Raw genomic sequence first — 26,847 nt, 5'->3', positions numbered from 1 at the left:
TGGGTGCGGCAGGTACATTAAAGTGCCCGTATTACCGACAACGCAATTTTGGAATAACAGTTTGCTGAATTGTGAAAGCGTTATTAACGTTTAAAGACAAATGATCTCTGCTTTATAAACGATATGAAATATTTAATCTGGAAAAATGGGGAATTTACTGTATCAGGTGCAGTGACCAAAACCACAAAGCCAGTAAGCGCATCCAATCGATTTACAGCAGTGCTTCCCCAGTACAGTACATTTATACTGGAGCAATGAGATTAATGTAGTGAACAAAAAATATACACAATTAACAGCATGCTTTAAATGAAGGCACATCTTTTTTCTCTTCTAACTAATGCCTGAATTGCCTTTTAAATTTTACAATTAATATGCATATTGGAGAGAAACCTCGACTTGCTAGTCCAGTCACAGTAGGCAAAATTCAATTATATTTATTCTAGCATTTCACCTTGTAGAAAACCAAATACGATGTTGCTGGCAAGAGCAGAAATAAATCGAGGCCTTTTCTGCAGCTTGGGTTTTATGCTGTGGTTAATTCTATCAGAACACAATAACAAATGTGTCGCCGCATGGCAGAATTGTAGAATACACAAAACAGTAAACACACACCACCTAACACCACCTTCTTATTATTTACAGCTATGACTTGTCCAAGGCAGAGAGCACTTAAAAACAGTTATCTTTGTTTGACATGAAATATTTTAGATATTTAAAATCCAAACAGCACACATGACGAAAACACAAGAAATAAGCAGTAGTTCTAACCACAATTTTAATGCAGCATAATGGCCAATGTTTTCCTGAGGAATAAATATATTGCACTAAAACTCATCATCATCATCATCATTTTCTTCTCCGCTTCTCCATTTCAGGGTCGCGGTGGCAACAGGGCGAGCAAAGAAGCCCAGACGTCTCTGTCCCTTGCAACATCCACCAATTCCTCCTGGGGGATCCCAAGGCGTTCCCAGGACAGCCGGGAGATATAATCCCTCCAGCGTGTCCTGGGTCTACCCCGGGGCCTCCTTCCAGTTGGACGTGCCTGGTATACCTCCAGTGGGAGGCGTCCAGGAGGCATCCTGATCAAATGCCCAAACCACCTCAGCTGACTTCTCTCAATGCGAAGGAGCAGCGACTCTACTCCGAGCTCCTCCCTAGTCACTGAGCTCCTCACCCGATCACGGAGAGTACGCCCAGCGACCCGTCGGAGAAAGCTCATTTCGGCCGCTTGTATCCGCGATCTTGTTCTTTCGGTCATTACCCAGAGCTCATGACCATAGGTGAGAGTGGGAACGTAGACTGACCGGTAAATTGAGAGCTTTGCTTTATGGCTCAGCTCTCTCTTCACCACAACGGTGCGGTACAGTGACCGCATTACTGCAGACGCTGCACCTATCCTACGGTCAATCTCACCATCCCTCTTCCCATCACTCGTGAACAAGAACCCGAGATACTTGAACTCCTTCACTTGGGGCAGGTTCTCACCCCTTACCTGAAGGGAGCATGCCATCTGTTTCCGGGAGATAACCATGGCCTCAGACTTGGAGGTGCTGATCCGCATACCGACCGCTTCACACTCGGCTGCAAACTGCTCAAGTGAACGCTGGAGGCCTCCGTGCGAAGAAGCCAGAAGAACAACATCATCCGCAAAAAGCAGAGATGCCACCTCCCGAGATCCTCGACGGAAGCCCTCCTGCCCCAGGCTACGCCGCGCCACCCTGTCCATGAATATCAGGAACAGGAGTGGAGATAAGGCACAGCCCTGACGGAGTCCAATGCCCACACTGAACAAGCCTGACTTACTACCAAGGATGCGAACACAACTCAAACTCTGAGAGTACAAGGACCGTACGGCTCGCCGGAGCGACCCTGGCACCCCATACTCCTGGAGCACCTCCCACAGAATCTCTCGGGGAACACGGTCATATGCCTTCTCCAAATCCACAAAGCATGTGTAAAGTGGAGTAGCAAATTCCCACGCCCCCTCAATCATCTGTGCAAAAGTAAAGAGTTGGTCCATAGTTCCACGGCCAGGACGAAATCCGCATTGTTCCTCCAATATCCTAGGTTCGACTATCGGACGGATTCTCCTTTCCAGCACCTTGGCATAGACTTTCCCCGGGAGGCTGAGAAGTGTAATGCCACGATAATTGGCACACTTTCTCCGGTCCCCTTTTTTGAAAATAGGAACCACCACCCCGGTTTGCCAATCCAAAGGCACCGTTCCCGAGGTCCATGCGATATTGTATAGGCGTGTCATCCAAGACAGCCCCACAGTATCGAGTGCCTTCAGTAACTCTGGGCGAATCTCATCCACTCCTGGAGCTTTGCCACTGCGAAGCTTTTTCACCACCTCAGTGACTTCAGCCAAGGAAATGGAATCTGACCCCCCAGACACTTCTGGCCCTACCTCCTGTACAGGAGGCATGTCTCTCGGGTTAAGGAGTTCCTCAAAGTGCTCCTTCCAACGCCCAACAATACGCTCAGTCGAGTTCAGAGTTTCACCATCCTTGCTGAGCACAGCTTGGACAGTGTCCCCCCTCCCCCTCCTGAGCTGTCGGAGTGTTTTCCAGAACCTCTTTGAGGCCGCCCGGAAGTCATTCTCCATGGCCTCTCCAAACTCCTCCCATGCTCTGGATTTTGCTTCAGCAACTGCCACAGCTGCAGCCTTTTTCGCCTGCCGGTACCCATCCGCAGAATCGGAAGTTCCCCGAGCTAGCCAATCTCGAAAAGCCTCCTTCTTCCGCTTGACAGCTTCCCTCACCCCTGGTGTCCACCAACGGGTTCTTGGGTTGCCGCCATAACAGGCACCGACAAGCTTTTGACCACAGCTACATGCAGCCGCTTCCACGATGGAGGTCCGGAACAGTGTCCATTCAGACTCCATTCCCCCTACCTCCTCCGGAACATGTGAGAAGTTCTCTCGGAGGTGAGAGTTGAAATCCATCCGGACAGAGTCATCTGCCAGCTTTTCCCAGCACACCCTCACAATACGTTTGGGTTTACCAGGTCTGTCCGGCAGCTTTCCCCGCCATCGGATCCAACTCACCACCAGATGGTGATCGGTTGACAGCTCAGCCCCTCTCTTTACCCGAGTGTCCAAAACATACGGCCTCAGGTCAGAAGACACAACCACAAAGTCGATCATTGACCTTTGGCCCAGAGTGCTCTGGTACCAAGTACACTTATGAGCAATCTTATGTTCGAACATGGTGTTCGTTATGGACAAACCATGGCTAGCACAGAAGTCCAACAACATCACACCACTCGGGTTTAGATCAGGCAGTCCGTTCCTCCCAATCACTCCTCTCCAGGTTTCCCAGTCATTGCCAACGTGAGCATTGAAGTCCCCCAGCAAAACAACAGAGTCAGTGCATGGAATCCCCTCTAGAACTCCAGTCACTGCCTCCAAGAAGGCCGAATACTCTGAGCTGCTGTTCGGTGCATACGCACACACAACAGTCAAAGTTTTCCTCTCTGCAAGCCGGAGCCGCATTGAGGCGACCCTCTCGTTTACTGGGACAAACTCCAGCTGTACAGGCGCCAGCCGGGGACTTGTGAGTATCCCCACACCCGCCCGGCGCCTCTCACCCTGTGCAACTCCTGAGTAAGAGAGAGACCAACCCCTATCGAGGAGTTTGGTTCCAGAGCCTACACTGTGTGTAGAGGTGAGCCCAACTATATCTAGCTGGTATCTCTCAACCTCACGCACCAGCTCTGGCTCTTTCCCCCCCAGTGAGGTTATGTTCCACGTACCAAGAACCAGTTTCCGCTGACAAGTTCCACGACGCCAGGGGCCCCCTTGCCCCCGCTCTGTGCCCGATGGGCATTGCACCGCACCCCTACTCTGGATCTTGCGGGTGGTGAGCCTACATGATCCTCCCACGTTGCCATTTCGGGCTGAGCCCGGCCGGGTTACGTGGGCTGCCCAGCCACCAGGCGCTCGCCGTCGGACACTACCCCCAGGCCTGGCTCCAGGGGTAGGTCCCGGTAACCCTTTCCCGGGCAGGGTACACTGAATTTTAATGTGTGTACTCATAGGAATGCTTTTGGATCATGTTTGTCTGGATCTTCACTCCAGACCTTTTCGCCATGGGAGACCCTACTGGGAGCTAACAGCTCCCGACGACATAGCCCTGGAGGTCATGAGACCACACAAGCCCTTCCGCCACGACAAGGCCCTGATCCAGGAAGGGTTGCACTAAAACTGGTGATTTTTATTCCAAGAAAGGTTGCAGACTCCTAATATTTTCAAATGTTTATTCAACAGTAATAAAGACAGACAGAAGTATAGGCTACTTTTACTCCAGATTCAAATGCAGTCATAATAAAATACGGCTTATTTAGAAAGGGTCATTATCGTAACATTATTCAGCATGACAGGTTTAATGAGAGAGGTCAAAGTTATGACATAAAAAAAGACATTAAATAGTGTCATAATAAAGAATACTTCCAGTATCAACACAGTACTGATATCTTGCAATATAAAAAAAGAATAAAGTTTTTTGCAAACTGCTTTGTAAATGTAGACAATAAAATGTTAAAAAAAAATGTACAGTTTAAGGTAAACAATCCTATTTTTTTTTTTTTTTTGCTAATTTCAAACTTTTATTTAAGAAGTGCATTAAACAAAAATAAATTGTCCTCTTTTCTTAATCATGTCCTGAATTTATAGAATTATGCATGGGTACTCTCGAGAAGTACATTCTCAGATGTACTGTCCTTCATTCATTTACAATACACCCTTTACATGGAAAAAAAACAGAAAGTATTCTCTCCCTTTAATGACAATTTTTTTACACCTGAAGAAAATGTTCATTGGCTGTAGACGTGAACCCAGATGTCCTAACAGTCCAAAGCAATCCAGATATTCAGCCTGGAGAATTCAGTCTGAATTGAGCTGTTTTAGGGACGCCCACTGGGATTAAGCGTAAGATTAGCCATGAGTTCATGAACTGAGGCAAATATGGTGCATTCTCCTAAAAGGGAAGATTTAAACATTAGACATTAAACATATAAATGTATTTGATACTAGATGTCAATGAAATTACTTACAGATATATTACAGGGGAAAAAAAAGCCACACCACAATCTGAAGAGCAGCAAACTACTTTGGTTATTCCTAAAGCCTGAGACTGTACCTGGTCGGGCTGGGTGATGCTCATTAAATCTCCTGAGGATGGAGCTGACCATGAGGGCAGCAGCGCCAGAGGAGCTGTGCTGACGAGGGATATCAGCCTGCTGCGTTAGTCCTGTGGCCATGTCATATACGATGGGAACAATGATACTGATAGGCTCCTGAGGCACTGGCAGCCTCTGTGTCAACTGCAGCTGTAGACAAAAATTTTGGTTACTAAGGAGATAAAGAGGTTGATCCTATATATATATATTTTTTTTTTATTTTGTCCTCTCTATCTAGCTTGTCAAATCTTCAAAAAGTGCCCCTATAAATAACCTTCAGAGTTTTGTATATTCATATTAAAAAAAAAATTCTACAAATAAGTGATATAAATAAATTATATAAAAGTATCATATCTTTCTCTCCTTTGCTTACTTGAGTCCTCTTTATCCAATTTAAGACATTGTATTAAAATCTGATGATATTTTTGTCAAACTGAGGCAGAAATACAGAAAATTCTAAAGAGTTTCCAAACTTTCAAATACCACTGATAACATAGTAGACTTTTAATGATTGTTCAGAATCAAGAAAGTTGGTGGAAATTCCACAGTTTCTAAACTTATCATTTAGAATAGAATAGCTGTTATTGTCACTGAGAAAACAATGTTCAAGAACAGTGTTAAAACAGTGAAATGCAGTTTTAGCATCCTCTCTCTTTAATGCTATATTTGTTTACATGTAGAAGTGGTGATTTATTTTAATTTTTATCTAAAAGTAAACCACCCTATGCAAATTGGGAAAAAATAATTTAAATGAATAAATAAACACTCCACCTTTTACATAATATTAAGCCACATCATTACTAACATGAATAAAATGTCTGAAGTAAATTGAAAAGAATAATAACATTTATTTTAATGTAACTAATTATAATTATGTAATTCATATGTGTTTAAAGCTGAAACAAAAATGTAATTACATTTATAACTTAAGCCTTTCCTTTTAAACATTATGCAACACCACATCAAATTTTCTGGAGGTGATGTCTAATTTTTTAAAATAACAGCCATACTTACAAAGAAAAGCATCTTGGTTTTAAGCACTACAGCAATGGTTCCAGGAGGGGCTATAGGAGGTGCACTGGGTGGGATAGTCAAACAGAACTGAACATTCCATTTTAGCTGAGCTGCTTGATCGGGAAACTGCAGAAACACAAGTGAGAACAGTTGCAGAGGGATATCATAAAACAGTCTCAAAACACCATGCTCTGTGTTTTACTCACCAACTCTAACTTCATAATTCGAACGCAGTCTCTAAGGATGTTGGTGGGAGCCCCCAGCAACTTTGTAAAGGCATTTAGTGTGTTGTATTTGAAGGGTGGCCCAGCAACCTTAAAAAAAAAAAAATAAATAAATAAATAAATAAAACATGACTCAAATTTTCATTCAGTTGTAGTATTTTTTTTTAGGTTTTCCTAAAACATATACACATGGCCAACAAAATCAAATGAACTTCTGCAATAATCAGTACTCTAAGCACATAAGAATGCTTCTATATGTGTTGTACATTGCTAGAAAAATAAATCTGTAATAAGCAGGAGGAAGCCCTCTTCTCTCACCCTAGTTTCAAAGAACTTCTCCAAAACCTGAAGTTCCTCTTGTGACCAGGCTCCAGCGTTCTCTGGGGTGACTTTTAGCTGCAGAGTCTGGTAGCTTTTTGGGTTGAGAGCCACTCTACACTTCAACACCTCCGTCTTAAACATGATGACTCCCGGCTCATTGGAGTTTACAATGGTGAGCTATAGGTAAAAGAATGTGTTACAGTAACTGGAGTACAGACACATATGCACTGATATAAGAACACAATGTCAGGAAGGTTTTTCAAGCACAGATTAAACATGTCAGGATTTTTAAATACTCCATGACATAAAATGAGACTCAGTTCATGAACCAGCCACAGACATACTGGGTACATCGTTCATTCCTTCTCTTCTTATAGAAGCATCAATAGAAGTGTTACCTGCATCCAAGTTATAGTGACCTAATGAAGAGCTTCTCTTTTATGAAAACTTTTGGGGCCTAAATTAGAGGAACTTACATTGGCTTCTAGCTGGATGATTCTCTGCAGATGTCTCCTCATGATGACTGAGCCCAGAAACCTCTCCAATGGAGAGCAAAGGTAGCTGCCGGCTAACCCTGGCACCAAACACATTGTAGGAGAGGGCAGCAGCAGCACATGCAAGGCATTGTGGGTGAGGATGGTGGGAATGGAGGCAGCCCAGGAACGCTGAGGTAGCTTACGAGGTGGAGGCATACTGGTTGGCATCACTTGGGAAACTAAGCAATGTACAATAAGAACATACTTATATCATGACAATGCTGTAACTGTATTTTGATGAATGAATTAGGTTTGTCTCTAGCTCAGCAGCATTCTACAGTGGGGTCGACTCACTCGTTCCAGCGCGAGGAGAGTGGGAGGCATCTGGAATGGGGGAGTGAAGAGAGGGGTTGCCAGGCGACATGCCATGGATACGAGCCCCAGGAGAAGGACCAGAGACCTGTGGAGAGCCTGGCCAAGTGCCAGCCCTCTGGCTGGGGGACACCATGGGGTATGGTGAACTAGGATCCAAAGCACCTGCAATTCAGAAAGAGAAGATGGTCTGAAATAACACACTCTCAAGCACCATATTCTTTCACTGGTGTAAACAAACCTGAAACTGACCCCCATTTACATTATAAAGTAATACTAGGCTTTTTTCAAATTTAAAGTAATAATGTACATTATTATTATTCACGGGCAGTACAACAATGCTGATCACCATTCTCCGTCTGTCCATGTTATAAAATGGAACTGCAGAGACATTTTGAGGCATACAATGCATTTGTAATTTCTTGGATTTCTCCAGTTTCATTTAGTATTACAAAAACATAAATTGTTTTTGGATAAATGCTGGGCTTTGTCCCGCCCCTCGGACGCTCAGTGTCTCTGGGGATCTATGGGGCAGTGGGCTGGCCTCGGCTGGCCCGGACGCTCAGCTTCTGCATAATGATTGGATGATCTGTCTGAGGCTGAATCCCTTTTTGATTGACAGCGAATCAGCGATCCTTTGGTGTAAAGATCAGTGGGAGCATTAAATTTTAATTCTGTTCTGAGTTGAACCAGAGACTGTCTTAAATCTCTTAGCTGCATTTTCTTTGTTAAAAAAACCACTAGCGACAAATCGAGCTTCTATTTCTGGTGGGGTTTTTTGTAGCTGCTTGTATTTGGAGACTGACTTCTATCACTCTTTCTGACTTCTATCGCAGTTTCTGTCCAGCGGGTGCTGCTGAGCCCTTCCACCATCACAAAGCACTCACAGGCGGACACACTTCATATGGGCCAAGGCCGTTTAAGCAGCCTAGCTCTGCTGGCCATTGAGAGGACACTAGTCAAGTCCCTGGAAAAGACACCTTGTTGGTACGACAGGGTCACAGATCATTTTCTTGAAAAGGAACGGAGGGTAGAATTTACGTATAAATAAACCAACACGTTTTATGATGTAGACCAAAATTGAGCTTCCTCTCCTTGAAAGACCAGCATCCACCACTGCTTGTGAACCATGGTAAACAATTTTGTTTCCAGGATGCTGCTTTCTCTGAAGCGCCATTGTGAGATAGTTGCTGTATTATAGCAATAACAACAGCCTATGGTTAGTCCATCTGCCAGCTCATTCTAAAGCTAAAAAACTGAATGGTAGCTTTTGTGGGTAACTGCTACTGAAGAGTCACTGCAGCAACTTTGTATATTGTATATTTATGTAAGGTTTTGTTAAAACTATTTTGATATAAATATATCATAATATGAGATTGTTTGCAGTTCCTTTTTCAAAAATCAGGCTTTTCCTCAGCAAATGATACATGTCCAATTTACCACTTTTTTTATGGTCATGTCTGTCAATATTTGATTTCTCAGAGGTTTAAAGATGTGGTAGAAATAGTGTATATATTTTCATTCATTCATCAAACACACCATACATTGATCCTACTATGTTTGATTATCAGTGGATTCCCTCTTGTAAATATCTGCATGCATATGATCAGTCAGGTCTCATTCATGGCATCAGAAGAAAAATAAGATATTAGTATTGAAAACCACTCCCAAGTGCCCATTCACCTTTGAAATGCAAGTTAAATGTCTCAATGCATTGATTTAATGTTAGTAACAAAGGAGTTCCTGCACCATCCTTGCCCACAGAGTGTTGTCCCAATAAGAAAGATTCCTCACTGGTGCCCATGGAGCTGTCTGCTCAGCCTGCAGCAGAGGGAACAATTAAGGGTGTTGTGGCCACCGCTAGGCTCCAGATCCTGCCCCCTCAGGCACTTACCATGCGGGCTGGCAAAGTTGGAGGTCTGGCCCATAGAAATGCCCAGAGAGGAAGGAGATGGAGTGGGGCCGAAAGGCGAGGGGGCCCGCAGAGCTCCACTAGGGGAATTGGCTGCGTGGATGTTCCCTGCACACAATCAACTGATCAGTGGCCTTATCTGACAGCTGCTGACAATACTGCTCGTCTCCCTCTCTCACATTCACACACACAAGCACACCAAGGCTGAAGCAGGAAAGCAGCTGCAGGACCCAGGGCTGAGATGAATACTGAAGCACAGGAATTTAAAACATGCTTCAACAAAGCATTCCATGTGCAGGCCAATGTGGCAATGAGAACATATGGACATCAACAAATACATGCATGTTCGCACAGACAGGCTAGCTGGCTGGACGGCATTGGCAGCGCGAGATTAGATGACTTGTTTTATGCCCCGTCACCACAAATGGTATGACAAGCAAAGGCTGGCGTTTAAACTGAGGACCACACACATACCTGTCGCACTACTTACCTGGTGACTGGGTCGGCATCATGGAGGGCGAAGGTGCAACATTGCCGTGATAAGGAGCAGGTGGAGATGTGAGAGGTGGGTACACTCCTTGGCCTCTAATTGGCTGTTGGGGCTGCATGTGAGGCATGAGAGTATCCATGACATCCACACCCACCGGTGAGGGAGGGTTGTCATCCTCATTGACAGAACGTCGTCGCGCGTCCTGATTACTGTCCACAAACATGTTCAAGAATGTCTGCAGAAATAACAAGAATTTTCATAGTTTTAAGCACACTGGTTTTGTCCATTGTAATGGCAGCTGTAAGACATAATTACTGATCATGAAAAAACATCAACATTTAGATGACTGTAGCATTTATAGGCAAGATCAATGTAACCAGATTATCTATTGTTAACTTGCTTGTTTTACAGGGTCTGTTGGTGATATCACCATTTTGACAGTCTCTGTAAAACAAATTAATTAGACTATATATAGGGGAAAAAAACAGAATGCAACAATCTGACCTCAGTGATATAGCTAATACAAGATCAAACATTTACAATGCAGTGCAAATAAAAATAGCCGGGTTTTACCTTTAGCCCAGGAGCTGGATAAAATCCCTCTACGATTTTGGTGTTATCAAAGAGGCTGTAAGCTCCATCACGGATGGCCACTACTCCTCTGCTGCGGCAGTAGATGTCGATGCAATACATATTTCGGAAGGCAAGGCGGATGTGAGTGGGTGACTGAGGCAGAATTGAGAAGCACTGGTAGGCCGTGTTGGTTCTTTGGGTCAGACCCAGCATGGGTACTGTGGGAAGCTTGTTGATGGCGTTTAATGGGGCCTGTGTATCTGACAGCACCTGGGGGAAAATATTGAGCTATTACTAATCTGAATGGTGTAAGTAACCGATTAATCAATTCAGCTTATAATGCCCAGAGGAGGGGTAGAATAGTAGTTCTCAGCCTTGGTTATGAGGAGCCTTTCCATGTTTCAGTGCTTCCTCTGCTCTGTAACTAGCTTGTTGAGCAGGGATAGCAGTAAAATGTGAAGTGGACTTCTAGGTTCAAGGTTGAGTACAGATCTATACAGACCTGTAGTAGTTGCACAACATTAGGCGTCTTGTTAAACATCTCCTGGAGCTGATGTAGGATGATGTTATGGCAGTTGCTGCAGCCTGAGTTAGGACCAACTGTGCCCAGAGCAAGGTGGAAACGCTGGGCCACAGAGTTCCACTGGATCGTCACCTTCAGAAATAGTTTTGAAAAAAATATTACTAAGCAACTCAATCATGAGGTCCAAGGCAAAGTAAATTCCAAAGCTAAATCAAACATATAATTATATGGAAGTAAATAAATTTGTACTAACTGAGCTGCCTTTGGTGCTGCCATAACAAAGAACCAGTTTCCGGTAGTTATACAACCGTATTTCAGAGAACAGGCTCAGATGCGAAGGCATTTCTAAAGGAGGGAACAGGAGATGCATTGAGGTTCAGTGAAGCCAACTGGTTTTAGAGAGCATTTACCACAAATATTCAAATTCTTAGTACATTCCACAAAGATCAGCTTAATCTGTGCAGCACGCAACTGTCAGAAGTGATTCCCATGATTTTTCAAAATTTCAGCATTTCAATGTCATTAAGGCTTTAAGATAAAGTCATTAGTAATCTACAATTAGTATCTACAATCATGAACAGGAAAGTCTGAATTCTATACTCATCTGGCTGGGGAATTTCAACTAGACAAGCAAGATTTTTATAGATAATTACAAATCAGAAATTACTTTAACAAAGATCTGAAAAGGATTCATATACCCAAAGACAATCTGATTTTATAATATACAAATGGAACGATAAGAGGAGACTGATTTCAAAGATATACAGGAGTATTCAAATAACCAAAAGGGATTCAACTTGCACAGAAGTCTAAAATGGGAAAAAGTAAGTAAGAAATCAATCCCAGGTGAAGACTAGGATAACTTCTGCAGATTGATTGTTTCAACTTCAAATTCAAGATTATTAGTAGAATGTAATTGGAAATGTTTGGTGAGATTTTTATACCTCTAAAAAAGAGATCTGATTGATAAAGGAAGTAATCATGAACTGTGCTGGTGCTCAATTTATTTGGAGTTGTCCGAGCATTGGGTCTTTTTGGCGAACGTTTGGAAATGCTATTGGGGATTTATTTGAGTTTTTATAAGTGAAACTTTATTTTGGCAAAGTACTTCAATTGGTAGGGAAGAATGATAAATACAGTTTTTCAGATTTATTCCTAATTTACCACTCAACATTCAATATAAAAGCTCAGAATACACATGAAGGTTTCATTACAATAACTCGCTGAATGATTTCCTTTCCATCTTCATCATTGAAATTATTAAAAAAAACAGTAAAATTCCCTTTTACATACATGTATGGGAATACCATACACTAGGCTACTGTTCCCTTGAGTGAAATACGTACCAGGCAGAGCACGGGAGAACTCCAGCACACAATCATACAACTGACTTATGCTGTTCCAGTCATTCAAAAACATCTCCACCACCTTCCGTCCTCCTACTGGCTCCGAAAGTGGGTTCTCGTATGTAAGGTAGACATGCCGCGTAGAGGCTACGTAACCAAACACAGATATATTCAAAACTAACTGTTAAACTAGGGAAGCAGGAGTGTTAACTGATACATGATCAATCAAACCTACTAGCCAGTCAAAAATAAATATATTTAACCCCACCTTGCTCTTTACTCGAGGTGCTGTTGAGGGGGCAGCTTGAAAAGACCAGCTCTGCCACCCAGGTGCGATTATTACGGCCCTGAAGTCTGAAGGTACAGTCCAGAAGAGAGCGATCTAAAGCTTTCCTTGTCTCCTCACTAACACCTTTAGAAGGTGGTACCCTGGGAAAAGAGGGAAAGAGGGTTGATACATAGTAAACAGACACTTTCAGTTTTTCCTTTCAATTTTTGACTTTCTAAACTTTCTTTGTATGCAAGTCAACTATCATACAACTAATCCCTTCAATAATTACATACATAGAAAAAGTAGTTCATTACAGTCTAAAACTTACTATAGTCTTACCTGAGAAGGCGAATAGCATGGCTACAGCCATCTCCTTCAACCTGGACCCCTTGATGAGGGATCTCCATATTGGACAGCTGAGGCAAATGTACAATAAATAACAAACATGACATACTCCATATCTAAATGCTACATAATGCCTTTTAATGAAAGATTACATTAAGAACAATAAAATGAAATTAAACAACTACTATCAAATCAGGCTGTCTATGCAGTACCTCACAACGCAGGCCAATAAGAGGCATGTTGGTGTCACACATGGCTACCAAGTGGGCAAGCTCCTTATTGAAAGCGCACATTTCTCCTGATCGTTTGGGTTTTTTAGGCTCAGTAGCTCCCTGCTCGCCTGACAGCTATAAAACATGGCCCATAGAAAGAGATTTTACAAGAAATCATAGGAAAACTGTAATCTGAATTCACATTCAAGTTATAATCTTTTCAAAAGCACAGAAAATATTATTTTGAAACCAGTTTAAGAATGCTGCATACCTTCCTCTTGGCCCCAGGTCGGACCATTCGGCCAGATGACAGGTCCTGCACTAGCTCCTCTAGATTGGGCTTGAACTGCTGTAGCAGCAGAGCACAAGGAAGTCCATCTTCCCCCTCAGGCTGATTTACTGAAAGGAAATAGTATTTGTACTGCAGCTCTATGGGGCTGTTAGCCACATCAAACATTTCAACCACCTGAGAAGAGAAGATGAGAACAACTTCAAACCACTGAGCCAAAATAAGAAGAAGACAACAGAGTGCCCTTTAAGACAAGGGTCTCGAATAATGCACTTACAATGTAGTACTGTGGGAGGCGAGTGAGTTTGATGAAGAGGAGGTGTTTTGATAGATTGCCCACAGGATGAGAAGCGGAGTTAGAAAAATGCATAGTGTCTGTACACAGTGTGGGGAGATGCTTCACTGACTGCCTACACCTCTGCTCACCCAACCAGAACCTATTTGAACACAGTCAGTTATTACAGTATTAATAGCAACGCTAACTATAAAACATCATTTGTATACGAGGGGTGTGTGTGTGGGGGGGGGGGTGGGATTATGACAGTACAAGTCTCTTACTTCAGCTGCTGTAACCACGTGACGATACGCTTCATGTCATCGTTGATGTTTTTCTCAATGTCATCCAGCATGGACTGATCTGAAACCAACAGACACGTTAACTCTCCCACCTGCCCCACCTCTAAACCTGTCATTTTCATACATAAATTAATACGTTTCTGTCAAAGTTTGTAACCTATGCGCCCTTGAAATTGAAGTAGATGTTAAGCAATACATCCACTAGTGGGCAGTTCAAAAGCAAGTTAACTACAACATCAAACATTATAATGGTGAAAGAGGTGCTGATAATGTATCGTTAGTAATACCAAAAAGGACAAAAGCGGCAGCAGTGTAAATGGCAGTGGTCTGGGAAGACATTAAACGACATGAAAAGATAATTGTTTTCACTTATTTTACCAACGGTCATGTTCAACTTGAACTATCACCTACACTGTCCCCATGGTTTTAAGTGGCCAGTATTCGTATGCTTTCCAAAAACATGCACAAATACGGACAAAATGAACACAGACTCCAGACTGTATCTCCATATCTGAATCCATATTTAACATAAAGCATAAATGAGCCTTTATACTTTAAATATAAGTTTTAATAATCTTACCAATTCCGTATAGCATTGGCTGAAACATTCCAGAATGCAAGTCGACAAAAATGTGAAGACATTCCGACCGTCCGCAGGGCTCCAGGATAGGAATCACTAGAGTGGGAAGCGCGGTCTCTATGAATGCTGCAGAAAAAACACAAACATCCGTAACTGTCCTGAATTTCTGTCAGAACGCTTATGGAGATGTTTCTCTGGGGCATGTAAGCTTGGAATCTTACAGTTGTCACTGGGGTTACTGCTTTTTATTATGGCTTTGAGTTCCTGCAGCTTCTGATGTGAGCGGGCATGAACGCTGTCAATCAAAAGCTTTTCAACAGAGAGATGGTCAATCTACAGAGAAAAGATAATCGAAAAACAATTATTTTTGTGAGTAAACATAAACTATTATAAAGCCACTTTCTGTTTCAATTAACTACTAAGTAAATGGACAGGACAATGGTGCATATACACTACATTGTACAAAGAAGAGGGGAGAATAATAAAATAAGAAAAAATACAGATTCCAACTAATAAGTTCATTTAGCTTCCATAATGGTGCATAATTATAATAACATAGGTTTTACAGTTAACAAAGTGTTATAATATTCATAATTAATATCAAATGGCAGCTCACAGGTCATACAGAAAATCCACATCCAACACAGCACAGTACAGCGTTTATGTTGGCAAGGCTGAATATGGACAGAGTGCTGGTGGAGCAGGGGATTTTTTTAAACTGCTGGAAATCCTGAATATGGGTGTAGTGTAGATCCGCCTTTATTGATAGTCACATTTATCGAAAAAAATGAATATCCGAATCTCAAAATTAACAATCGAATACCTACCCTGATTTGTAGTAGGGCTATATAATAATAATAATAATAATAATAATAATAAAAAAAGAGTCTATACTGAATGTCCCTACCTTCATGGCTCTTTCCATTAGTTTCGAATCACAGGCTGGCAGCGGAGGCTCATGGGAAATCTGTAATGGCTTGGATCCATCTGTCTCGTCGATCTTTATGATGACTTTGTGCACAGATGCTGTGCCTGTCTTACGACCCAGTACCTGTTGACTAGAGAAGGCAAGGATTGTGAGAATGTGAGTGAAACAACATTGTGAAAGGTCACTGTTTTGCCTGAGCATTTCTGTTTGTTGTGCAATTTTGGTCAATAGCATTTGTCATTCACGGTATCACAGGCAACAGTTAAAAGACAAAATGTGCAAAACAACAACAAAAAAAAAAGATCATTCAAAAACATCCATCCATCCATCCATTATCTGTAACCGCTTATCCAATTTAGGGTCACGGGGGGGTCCAGAGCCTACCTGGAATCATCGGGCGCAAGGCGGGAATACACCCTGGAGGGGACGCCAGTCCTTCACAGGGCAACACAGACACACACACATTCACTCACACACTCCTACGGACACTTTCGAGTCACCAATCCACCTGCAACGTGTGTTTTTGGACTGTGGGAGGAAACCGGAGCACCCGGAGGAAACCCACGCGGACACGGGGAGAACACACCAACTCCTCACAGACAGTCACCCAGAGCTGGAATCGAACCCACAACCTCCAGGCCCCTGGAGCTGTGTGACTGCGACACTACCTGCTGCGCCACCGTGCCGCCCATTCAAAAACATATTAACACTAAAAAATATGTACAAGCTTGAGATTATTTAAAGTGCTGTGTGCAATTGGTGTGTGATTGGTGTGTGTGTGTTGGGGGGCGAAGTGTCCCTGTGATTGTCCGTCAGAATGAATGATTGTCCATTGATTCCACTGATTATCAATCAGGATGGAATGGTCAAAGTTGGTTAAGGATGGTTAAGGTTGTTGTGTGGGGGGGGGGGGGGGGGGTGAGTGGAGGTTGACGGCTTTCACAGCCTGGCGGAAGAAGTGTTTCAGAAGGTTTGTCTTTACTTTTAATTGTCTGAGTCTCTTTTTATAGGGGATTGGGGGGGGGGGGGGGGGGATGCAGAATGTCCAGGGTGAGTAGCGTCCATTGAAATGCAGGTGGCTATTTTCTGGAGGTGGCTGTTGAAAATGTCACTTGCTGCAGGTCTTTCCTGTCCCGTGCTGTACAACTGGTGAACCAAACTGTAGCAGTAGGTCAGGAGGCTTGCGATGGTGGCTCTGTAAAAGTTCACCAGCAAGTGTTGAGGGGGGTGAGAGTGCTTCAGCTTCCTGAGGAAGAAGAGTCTCTGTTGTGCCTTCCCCACTTGGTATTGGGTGTTGAAGGTCCAGGTGATGTCAGGAACTTAAAGTTCTCCACTCTCTCAACCTCCACTCCATTGATGTGGAGGGCCGTGGTCTCAGTGCGAGTGGATCTTCTGAAATCCATGACCAGCTCCTTGGTTTTATTAGGTTTCAACTCCAGGTTATTATTACTACACCACATTTAGTCAGATGCTGGACCTGCTCCCTGTAACTGACTCGTAGTTCGTAATCAGTCCTACAATGGTGGTGGCACCAGCAAACTTGTTAATGGGGGAGCTGTCATATGTGAAGAGTGAGCAGAAGAGGGGGCTGAGGACACATCTCAAGATGAGAGTTGAGGATTTGCGGTTTTCCATCCTGAGGAATTGGGGTCTATTGCTCAGGAAGTCCAATATCCATAAGCATAGTGAACTGCCCAGGCCCAGATCGCACAGTTTTTTGACCAGATTTTGTGGAATAACTGTATTAAAAGGCGGAACTAAAGTCCACGAACAGCATCCTTTCATATAATTTTTTACGATCTAAATGAGTGAGGCCTGAGTGGAGAGTTGTGAAACTGATGTTGGTCGAGGTCAGCTTATCTGATATGAGGGAAAATGAGTCTCTCAAAGAACTCATATAAGCAACATGGTGGTAGCCAAAGATGTGCTGTACAACCTCGAAGAAACCTGTATTACACTTAAAATATTCATTGGACACATTTAAGAATGCATTTGTAGTGGCTCTTACTTCCAGACAGCCAAGGTGAGGCACTTAGCAGGAAGGTAGCGCTCCACCTGTACCAGGTCTCCCCAGCGTTCTCTGATCAGCATCAACGTCTGAGAATGCAGCACCTCCAACTGCAGGGATAGGCAGAAAGAGTCTGACAGAACCAATTAAGGACTGTTAAAGTGACTGCTACAGGAATAGGTAATATTTTTAAATCTAATATAAAGCAACTATCCACTTTTTTACTATTTTAAGTATATTAAAATGTTTATCACAGATATGCAACAGAAAAAGATACCCGAGTAATAATCTATATTACAGTAGTTTAACAGCTCCAAATATCCATTGTTGGCTAACTGCTCTGTGCCCTGAGGATGTGTTAGAACTCAGGATAATTAAACGAACAGTCACCATCGCAACATAAACAAGGCATCAGTAGCAAAGTGATACCACCAACAAAAATCTTTTAACACTAAAAACTACAGAGTGAAGAAGTACTACAAAATCATAGCCAAGGACAGGGCTTATTGGAATCTTTTGCAATATCTATTCATATTTTACAGTGATGTCATTTTTTTTTATTATTATTTTTAAATTAACTTTTTCTAATCCAATGTTAAGTGTTTAATATTGTCTGCATAAGTTGTCAAAAAAATACAATTTAATACAATTGTACATTCAAACAATGAGTTTATGTTGCTAAAAGGACAGCTGATGCTCTGAAATACGACTTATTGAGACATTGGGTCTCACTTGAATGTGGTGAGATGGCCAGCATTACAGTAAAGCAAAGTGTAACATTTAAAGTAGACGTCTGAATGGAAAGGATACGTAAGCAGTTGTACATGTCCTGGAGTGGTTTTTCATCCGCAAAAAGACGAGACTGTACCAGCTCATGGATGTAATTTACTTGCATGCTGTGTACCAACGATCGGCCATCTGTAAATTAAATGCCAATAACCTGTGAGCATATTAAAGTGCAAATATTCTGTGGCTAAATTGCACAAAGAAATCTATAGATTTTACATATACATACCCCCTGTTTCTTTATCCTCAACCAGAATTTCCAGCTTCAGCAACCTCCATGGAATGTCTGGGTCATCCCCCATCACCGTTAAGGTGGCTTCAAACTCACCGTCCACCCGGAACTTCACCCGCCCATTTGCTTATTAAGCACAGGAAACAAACACACCAGTTCAACACATTTTTCCCCTCACACTACATGACAGCATTACACTTCTGTAAAAGGTTAACTTGTCTAGTAAAAGAATGTGAAAACTAGTACCTACCCACAGTAAGATTGGCTAGCTGAGGTGGCAGGTCAGTGGTGACAAGTCGATGGCGAAGTATTTGATTTAGCTGATTGAGTGTACTCTGTTTCTCTGCTTTTGTGATAGGGTCTGGAGGAATTATTTTGTCCTGAAACGAAACATGTATAACATTAGACTGCATTTAAAAAAAAAAAAAAAAAAGCAGGACTGGAACCCACAACCCCAAATAAAAACATGTATCTGTCAAATAGTAAATTTACAGGAGAGAGAAAATCATTCTTAACTTTCAATAGAAGTGAATGTAAAAAGATTTCCTCCCCCCACCCCAGTAATTTTGGATGTTTTCTACTGTTCCATGCATCATGAAATTCTCACACGATATGAAGTATAGCTTTCGTGTTCAAATGTTAGTTAGTTTGTATTTAATGCTATATCTGCCCATAGAGCCACATTCATGGCAAAAAAAGGTAGCAAGATGTAATTTATTTACTAATAAACTTTTATTTTAGATATTTTGAAATGGAGATATGTTTTAAATTGGACAGCCTCAATACATACATTTTAAATGCCATAACTCTGCCTTATTAGCTGTTTACAAGTAACATATACTTCCCAACTACTGACTAGTTTCATGTTTCCAAAACAACTTATGGGACAGAAGCTGTGTGAACAAAGTTCCAGTTTGGTTCAGTGCCTACCCGGATGCAAGTAGGAAGACGTGGGTATGACCCTGTAGTCAGAACATCGATGGCAAAGGGAATGGCAAAGCTTGGCAACCGGGCATGAACTAAGGCATCGCGGGCCAGTGACGCAAGTCGGTCTGCCGTGTCAACAAACAAGAAAGCCTGCTGGTCCAGAAATGCGGATATCATCTGCAAACAGAAAGTGAGAATCCAATAAATAATCCACTGAACAACAGCAAATATTTACATATCATGGCATTTTCAATGATGATATAGTATAGAGAAATCTTTCAGAAATGTGCAGATATTTGCACACATCTAACACCTTCAAAACTTACTTGGAAATGTACAGGGGTTGGACAATGAAACTGAAACACCTGGTTTTAGACCACAACAATTTATTAGTATGGTGTAGGGCCTCCTTTTGCGGCCAATACAGCATCAATTAATCTTGGGAATGACATATAAAAGTCCTGCACAGTGGTCAGAGGGATTTTAATCCATTCTTCTTGCAGGATAGTGGCCAGGTCACTACGTGATGCTGGTGGAGGAAACCGTTTCCTGACTCGCTCCTCCAAAACACCCCAAAGTGGCTCAATAATATTTAGATCTGGTGACTGTGCAGGCCATGGGAGATGTTCAACTTCACTTTCATGTTCATCAAACCAATCTTTCACCAGTCTTGATGTGTGTATTGGTGCATTGTCGTCCTGATACATGGCACCACATTCAGGATACAATGTTTGAACCATTTGATGCACATGGTCTTACTGGTGCAATGTGCAATGAATGAAGATTGGCCACCAGGCTGGTCCAATTTAGCCATGAAACCTCCCACACTAAAATTACAGGTGTTTCAGTTTCATTGTCTAACACATACATACATATATATATATGTTTACTGGACATTCGCTTGTAAACCCTGTCAGTCATATAGCACCACTGCATAAGTGTGAAATGCTTGCTATGCATAAAGAGGACAAATTATCTTAAATAAACATACAGCACACTTCTCCACTTTGCCAGCATTGCTTGCCCATTTCACAAGAGCAAGCAGTCGTACAAAGAGCTGCCGTGTCCGACTGGCAAACTGGACTATTTCTATTTTCCTATAAGAAAGAGAAGAAAAAACACAGCATTGACAGAAGCATTATGAAGGGTTATGAAGGTTTATTATCATACAGTATATAAATTAAATTATGAAACACTGAAGAGTTTTGTTTAAAATGGCTCAATGCCTGCAACTCACCTTTCCATGTCTGTCTTTCGAGGGAGTCTGTTACAAAAATAAGAAATTAATGTTAACACAATCCACACCAGAGCAGAGCAGCATGAAATTTATCAAATTGATTTCAAATAGCTCATCATAGATTTCCAGTGCATCTGCCTTTCTGTAAACATGATGACACGGATGAGCTAGTTTAAGGTGTGGTATCAATGTTACATTTCTTGGAAGACAGTTGGGCTGCATTTTACAGAATATGAAAACAGCTCCTTACATGTGAAAAATATTCCCTATGTGAAAACAGTGAACTACCCAGGGTCCAGCATAAATACTACTTTTACTATTGAGCTTGTGCAGCTTTAAAGTTAAGTTAAAGCAGTCAAAGAACATGCAAGTGGCTATTTAGGAATATGAAATCTGCAGTGATTTAAAAAGGGTACTTAAACTGTTAAGTTTTGTAATACAGATTACCTGCCTAGTTCTTACATAAAAATGAGCATTAACAGCCCGTTTTAAATTCATGTGCTCTACGTAAACACGTCTACATACATCCCACCCACGTACAGACACCTATTCATCCTACAACAGTTCAGCTCCGCCTTGGTACACTTAAGTTAGTGTTTCAGCAAGGACTGAGTTTGTGTTTCACAATAAAATGCAATACATGTCAACTTTAACCAATCAGAACAGAGTTAATTTACATGAACCAGTTTTAATAATGCAGAAGAAATGTATTAATACGCAGCATTAACCTCCTAATTCTCGGAGCTACAGAGTGGCATGTAAACATGACATGTTCACGACTGTATACTAACATAATCCGAGTGGGCCTTGGGAGGAAGCACAATACAAATAGGGGGCGTTTGAACACTACTACACTTAACTCACTAGCGGTTACCACTGGGTAAAAAATAGATGTAGGTGAGCGAATTGACGGGAGTTAAAATAACGTTCACTAAACGTTAGCTCGGCTGTTGTACTGGGTCAAGAAAGGACGGGGAGACCGGTTGTCCGGTGGCAGTAATGACTCACAGTTCCGCGAGCAGGGTGATCTCGTGGTAGGTCCGCTGCAAGAGAAACTCTATTAAGACGCTGAGGCGGACGCCCTGAGCAGCGGCGGCGGCGGGGGGCTGCGTCGCGGAGGTAGGACCCGCCACCGGCACCAGCTGTCCCTCCGCGCCGATCTGCACTGGAGCCATCCTCGCCGCGCGGCCTGTTACGCGGCCTCACACCGGAGAGAGAACAGTAGCCGTGGAGTTTAGACCTCTCTAAAAATCACGACGCTCTCAGCCCATGGAACAGCGCTCTACAGTCGCCGCATAATCCAACGACAACACCGACCGTTACTGTTACTGCCGTCCGCCATCAGCGCGCGACACCGAGCCCCGAGACTCCCCCATCCGCTAACACTGAGAGTCTATAAAACAAAAGTCCCCAAACTTCGACAATTTAACACAGCTCAAAACACAGGCAGAAATTTATCATATTTAACACAGCCTAGACTCTCAAATCAGTGAACATGTATGTATATACACTATTTAATATTAAAACATATAAAATATATAAGTCGAAATCCAGCTGAATTTTGAGTCTTTTAATTTGTAGATCAAAAAATGGTCCTTCATCTGCGACCAGAGATTCTCTGCCGTTTTTATTCTACTTTTTATATCATTCTCTTATTTTTTTTCCATTTATTAAATCTAAGTAAATTCAAATTGTAACAGGACCACAGTAGTTTGGACGCTTCTAGTCAATGTTTCGTTGATTTTCTAAGAGAACATGAAGTTCAAATCAGAACAAGGAAACGTTTTAAACATGGCGTTATTTCTGAGAATGCTAGTGCTCATTATATATACACGGTGTTTACGCAATAATTAAAGAAGCCACAATATTTGCATAATCTCCTTTTTATCTTTCCTCCGTGTGTTAAATTCACCAAAATAGTAGTACATTTGTTTAAATATGCAGAAGTGTGCTCTGTAAAGGATTTCTGCTCAACTGGTTGTGTTCTCCCTATATAGCTAGTGCACTGGTGATTATAGATTCCACAGCATCAAGTGTTAGATAAGCAGTCATGTAGCTTAAAGCAGAATAACCATGTGTATATGTTAGACACATAAACTAGTTACATGTTAAAAAAATGAAAGTCCTATATGTTGCACTACACAGAGCTTAGAATAACTAAATTAAAGTTGATTGGGTGCCATTCCACAAAGCCATACAACAATAAATTAGAACTAATAACACCTGTCAGTAACAATTAACCATTTAGAAGTTATATTTAAAAATCCATAATGCATTAAACTTGCTTAGGTGTAGAATTACACTCTTGCCCCAGTTCTGCACAGTCAGATCTGTGACATCATTCGGTCACTAACATGATGTAAAACTGACAAAACAGCTATTTTTGGCACCATTTTCCAAATATGCTGTGGTCAAGGCTGCACTGTAATCAGTTAATTTTGAGCATTTTCTGTTCACTTGCTTCCTTTTATTGGTCAAATAATATGATCAGGTTGAGTGATAGACTGCCATGGATATTCCCACATTGGAAAACTTTAAACCACTGGGCAAGATTTTTAACCCTATATATCCTTTGCTTGCTTTGGTTCTAGATTCCTGTTCCGTAACTGCCACACTGCCTCCGCAGTGCATATTGGACATTCTGAATCTGACTGCATGAATCTGCTTAGGGCGCAACGTTCATTACAGCATGCTCCTGTGACTTCAGGGCATGCTCCAGGGTCTGCTGGAATTGAGGCCACTACAGATCTGGTTACTGCCACTGAGCCTCGACTCAGTCCGTCACAAACAGTCATGGGTGCAGTGAGTGTATGTGGCAGCCATTTGAGCTAGATATGTTGGGGGTGAATGCCTCGTTCTTGTAACTGGTCTCTAATTTCATCAAAAGTGCGAAGCACCTACATGGCTCCCATAGTCCTCAATGGGATGTACAACAGATACTGGTCTCTTTATATGTCCCTCCCTTTGACCCACTTTTCCAAGTGGAATTATAATGGGTTTCGCTTAAAATCCTTTTCTTACTGGCTATGGTCTCTCCCAAGAGAGTTGGAGAACCTGAGCTTGTCAGTTCTGTCAGCCTCTGTCCAGGCCTAACAGGATGCTCCAGTCCTCCTGACTCTGCTGGCATGGAGTCATCTATACACTAAGACACCCTCTGGTGGTCAGGAGGAATGAAAGAGAAAGCTAGTTATTTGCAAATGTAACTGTGGTTCTATAAATGCCAGATGACTGCCAGTGCCAGCCATCACTCAGACATTTGCATGCTCACACAAAATGTTTTCAGAAGACATCTGATGTCATGCCCTTTTATAGAGTGAATACATCATGCAGTGTATTTGGAGCCTACCCAGAATCAATGGGCTCAAGGCAGGAACACATCCTCTACAGGGTGTAAGTCCATCATGGGGCATCACACACTCACATACCCACATCTATAGGCACTTCTGAATAGCTAAGACACAATTTCATCACGGGGCATCACACATTTAGACACTCACATCTACTGACAATTCACAATTGTTTTTGAATTGTGGGAGGAAACCAAAGTAGCAAAGGAGACACTAGAAAAATGTGACATGACATCACTATCATCATCTATATTACAGCCTACATTAGTGATGTATTTGTAATAATGTGTTAATAGGAGGTAATTCGACTGTAAGTTAAAGCTGCTATGCTATGCAGGATTGTCTTTGATTACAGAGAGCTTACATTTGATGTTAGAACAATGTCATTGTGCCCTGAACAAAATGGTTGGTAATATCCAAGTAGGAGGCTGCAAGCAGCAATGCAGGGTCAACAAAATTTTGCAGTCTGGTTGTAGGGATCAGTAATGATAACAGATGAACATTTATACACAAGACTTCTTCCTACTGAGTTTGTTAATCCATCACTTTATTCATACAGTTTTAGTGCTAACACTGCTTCCAATAAATAAATAACAGTACTTCTTCATTGTTTTCACTACACCACTCACTGTGGCAGTACTTAAAAATGTAATGTTGGTGACGGCCATCACAGGCAAAATCACACATCTGTCACAATTAGTCCATTTAGATAATTTTGAATATCAATAGATATTTTTTTTGAATGTGCTTTAAATCTATAATCTCTTTCACCTCCTAGAACTTGATCAATATGTCTAATCATTTTGGAAGCACAACTGTTCTTATTTTCTTGAAGCTGGAATACAGTATAGGCTTCAATCTGTGTTTCAGATATATTTTCTGCTGTTTTTGCTGTTTGAGTTTTTTTCTTTTTATTTTTTTGTCATATATAGGGCTGTACTGTGCACCCCATTTTTCTTATAACATTTGAGCTTGAGTATAGCATGGTCATGGTCATAATAGTACCCAGTAACACATTTAAAACACAGGTTTAACACATGATAGACCTTCAGATGGGCCATATTAAATATAGTCACTGTCCAATTAAAAACAAGTATCTCCTGTAAAGTTAAGATATACTACATACTAGTTTATTTCAGCATTTAAACCTCATAAAGCCATAGCAATAGTTTCACATAGTTTAATGTCATTACAACATTTCCCACTATAATGCTTGGCTTTAAAAATTTTCCTCTTTGAAAAAAAAAAATTAAAATGAAAAAGTCAAAAAAAGTGAATGGACACTGAAATAAATCAATGGCTCCCTATATTCAGTAGCATGTGGTAAATCGTTCTTATACAATATTATGTTGTTTTTGGAAGTAATTTAATAATTTAAAAAAGGGTTTTAATAAAAGTGGGCAGTGGGAAGCCTTGGTCTAATGATTAGAGGACCAAGCTTTGTACCGGAAGGTTGCCAGTTCAGTACCCTAGACAGGAAGTAACATCCACAGCTGAAGTGCACTGAACACACAATGGTTCCCCAGAGGCTGGGGATGGCTGCCTCCCGCTCTGGGTGTGTGTTCACTCCCACAGATGGGTTTAATACGGAAAACATTTCGTTGTACAATGACAAATAATTGCACATTATATTATTATATTATAATAATGTGCCAGGACAATTAATATCATCTGATAAAATAAAATAAAACTATATGATATTTTAACCCATATATAAATAGCTATAAACAAAGGGTTAACCTTGGGGAAGAACCAAAAAACATAAGATATTTCTCTGAATTACGATGGATATATGTTTCTATATATTTTCATTTCATCTTCAAAATAACACATATTTTAAATTATTTAACTTAAACTTTGCAGTTTAGTTTAATTTTTTACTTCACCAATTAATAGTAGTTTGTTTACTTTCATTGAATTTTACTAATATTTGAGCACAACATTTTGAAGCAGTCAACTAATATACAATAAACTTGTGACTTGATCTTGCTCACAAATATTGAAGAATCAAGAAGTTATAATCTATTATTCTCCTTTGGGAAATTGAGAATTTGCATATAAAACATCTGTGGCAGAGAGCACGCGCACACACACACACACACAGTTCAGCGTGCAATTAGCCATAGAGCCCAGGGAGCTTTTGAGTGTTACATGCTGTGCTCAAGTGTATATGAGCTGTGAATGTTGAGGGAGGAGAAAGTGCCTTTCACTCCTTCCTTCACTCCTGCGTCCACATGTATTATTTCTATTATCTCTCAGCTGTATTGATATTTTTGTATCTACAACAACCACGTTCTTGTTGTGTTCTGATTCTTCTGCAATTCTGTAATGCACATATTTTTTTTAAGTATTCAGCATAAGTATACAGGAACATTTTATTATTATAAGATAATCTGCAAAGTTCCCATGCATTTTTCTAAATATCATTTATCTCAGCGGAAATTTCAAATGACCCTTTTGAAAGCACTGTATAACATTATAATCAATCAGTTTTCATAACTGTTTTATCTTGATCTGTGTCCAGAGCCCACCTAGAACCAGACCCGGATCATCAAATTATAGATCTATGGGCACAAATTTGTAGTTGGCCCCCAAGTAGCTTTGTGTTTAGTGATGTGGGTATTTTTGTGGAACATTCCGTGTTAATTGTAACCGCAAGACTTTCTCTCAGACATAA

The 26,847-nt window shown here is 41.5% G+C and overlaps 1 protein-coding gene across 2 annotated transcripts; it reads right to left on the bottom strand.

The window, feature by feature from the left end:
- Positions 1-4,273: 4,273 nt before the first annotated feature.
- On the bottom strand, positions 4,274-22,211 carry med14 (mediator complex subunit 14). Of its 2 annotated transcripts, XM_066641140.1 has the most exons (30): positions 21,832-22,211; positions 20,824-20,850; positions 20,578-20,683; positions 19,590-19,763; positions 18,910-19,039; positions 18,657-18,785; positions 18,452-18,559; positions 17,642-17,774; positions 15,613-15,763; positions 14,927-15,038; positions 14,706-14,831; positions 14,108-14,186; positions 13,827-13,986; positions 13,532-13,726; positions 13,261-13,395; positions 13,043-13,119; positions 12,701-12,861; positions 12,433-12,579; positions 11,340-11,431; positions 11,066-11,218; positions 10,564-10,833; positions 9,991-10,225; positions 9,483-9,608; positions 7,571-7,753; positions 7,217-7,455; positions 6,738-6,917; positions 6,402-6,509; positions 6,196-6,321; positions 5,142-5,331; positions 4,274-4,979 (listed from the first exon to the last, which is right to left on the bottom strand). In XM_066641140.1, exons 1-30 carry the CDS (start codon positions 21,996-21,998, stop codon positions 4,906-4,908), a joined length of 4,293 nt encoding a protein of 1,430 aa, XP_066497237.1. In that variant the 5' UTR covers positions 21,999-22,211; the 3' UTR covers positions 4,274-4,905. The 2 variants fall into 2 exon arrangements, with proteins under 2 accessions (XP_066497237.1, XP_066497238.1); XM_066641141.1 differs by lacking the exon at positions 9,483-9,608 and having other exon boundaries at positions 21,832-22,210.
- Positions 22,212-26,847: the final 4,636 nt, after the last annotated feature.

Source organism: Hoplias malabaricus, chromosome 12, assembly GCF_029633855.1.
Source record: "Hoplias malabaricus isolate fHopMal1 chromosome 12, fHopMal1.hap1, whole genome shotgun sequence".
Taxonomy (NCBI): Eukaryota; Metazoa; Chordata; class Actinopteri; order Characiformes; family Erythrinidae; genus Hoplias; species Hoplias malabaricus.
This window is presented reverse-complemented; position numbering and strand designations above follow the sequence as displayed.

Coding starts and splice junctions, on each gene's coding strand:
- med14 (XM_066641140.1), bottom strand. CDS start 21,998: ATGGCTCCAGTGCAGATCGGCGCGGAGGGACAGCTGGTGCCGGTGGCG. Junction 13,727..13,826: donor GCCTCCCACAGTACTACATT/GTAAGTGCATTA, acceptor TTCTCTTCTCAG/GTGGTTGAAATGTTTGATGT. Junction 6,918..7,216: donor TCATCCAGCTAGAAGCCAAT/GTAAGTTCCTCT, acceptor TTTTACCTATAG/CTCACCATTGTAAACTCCAA.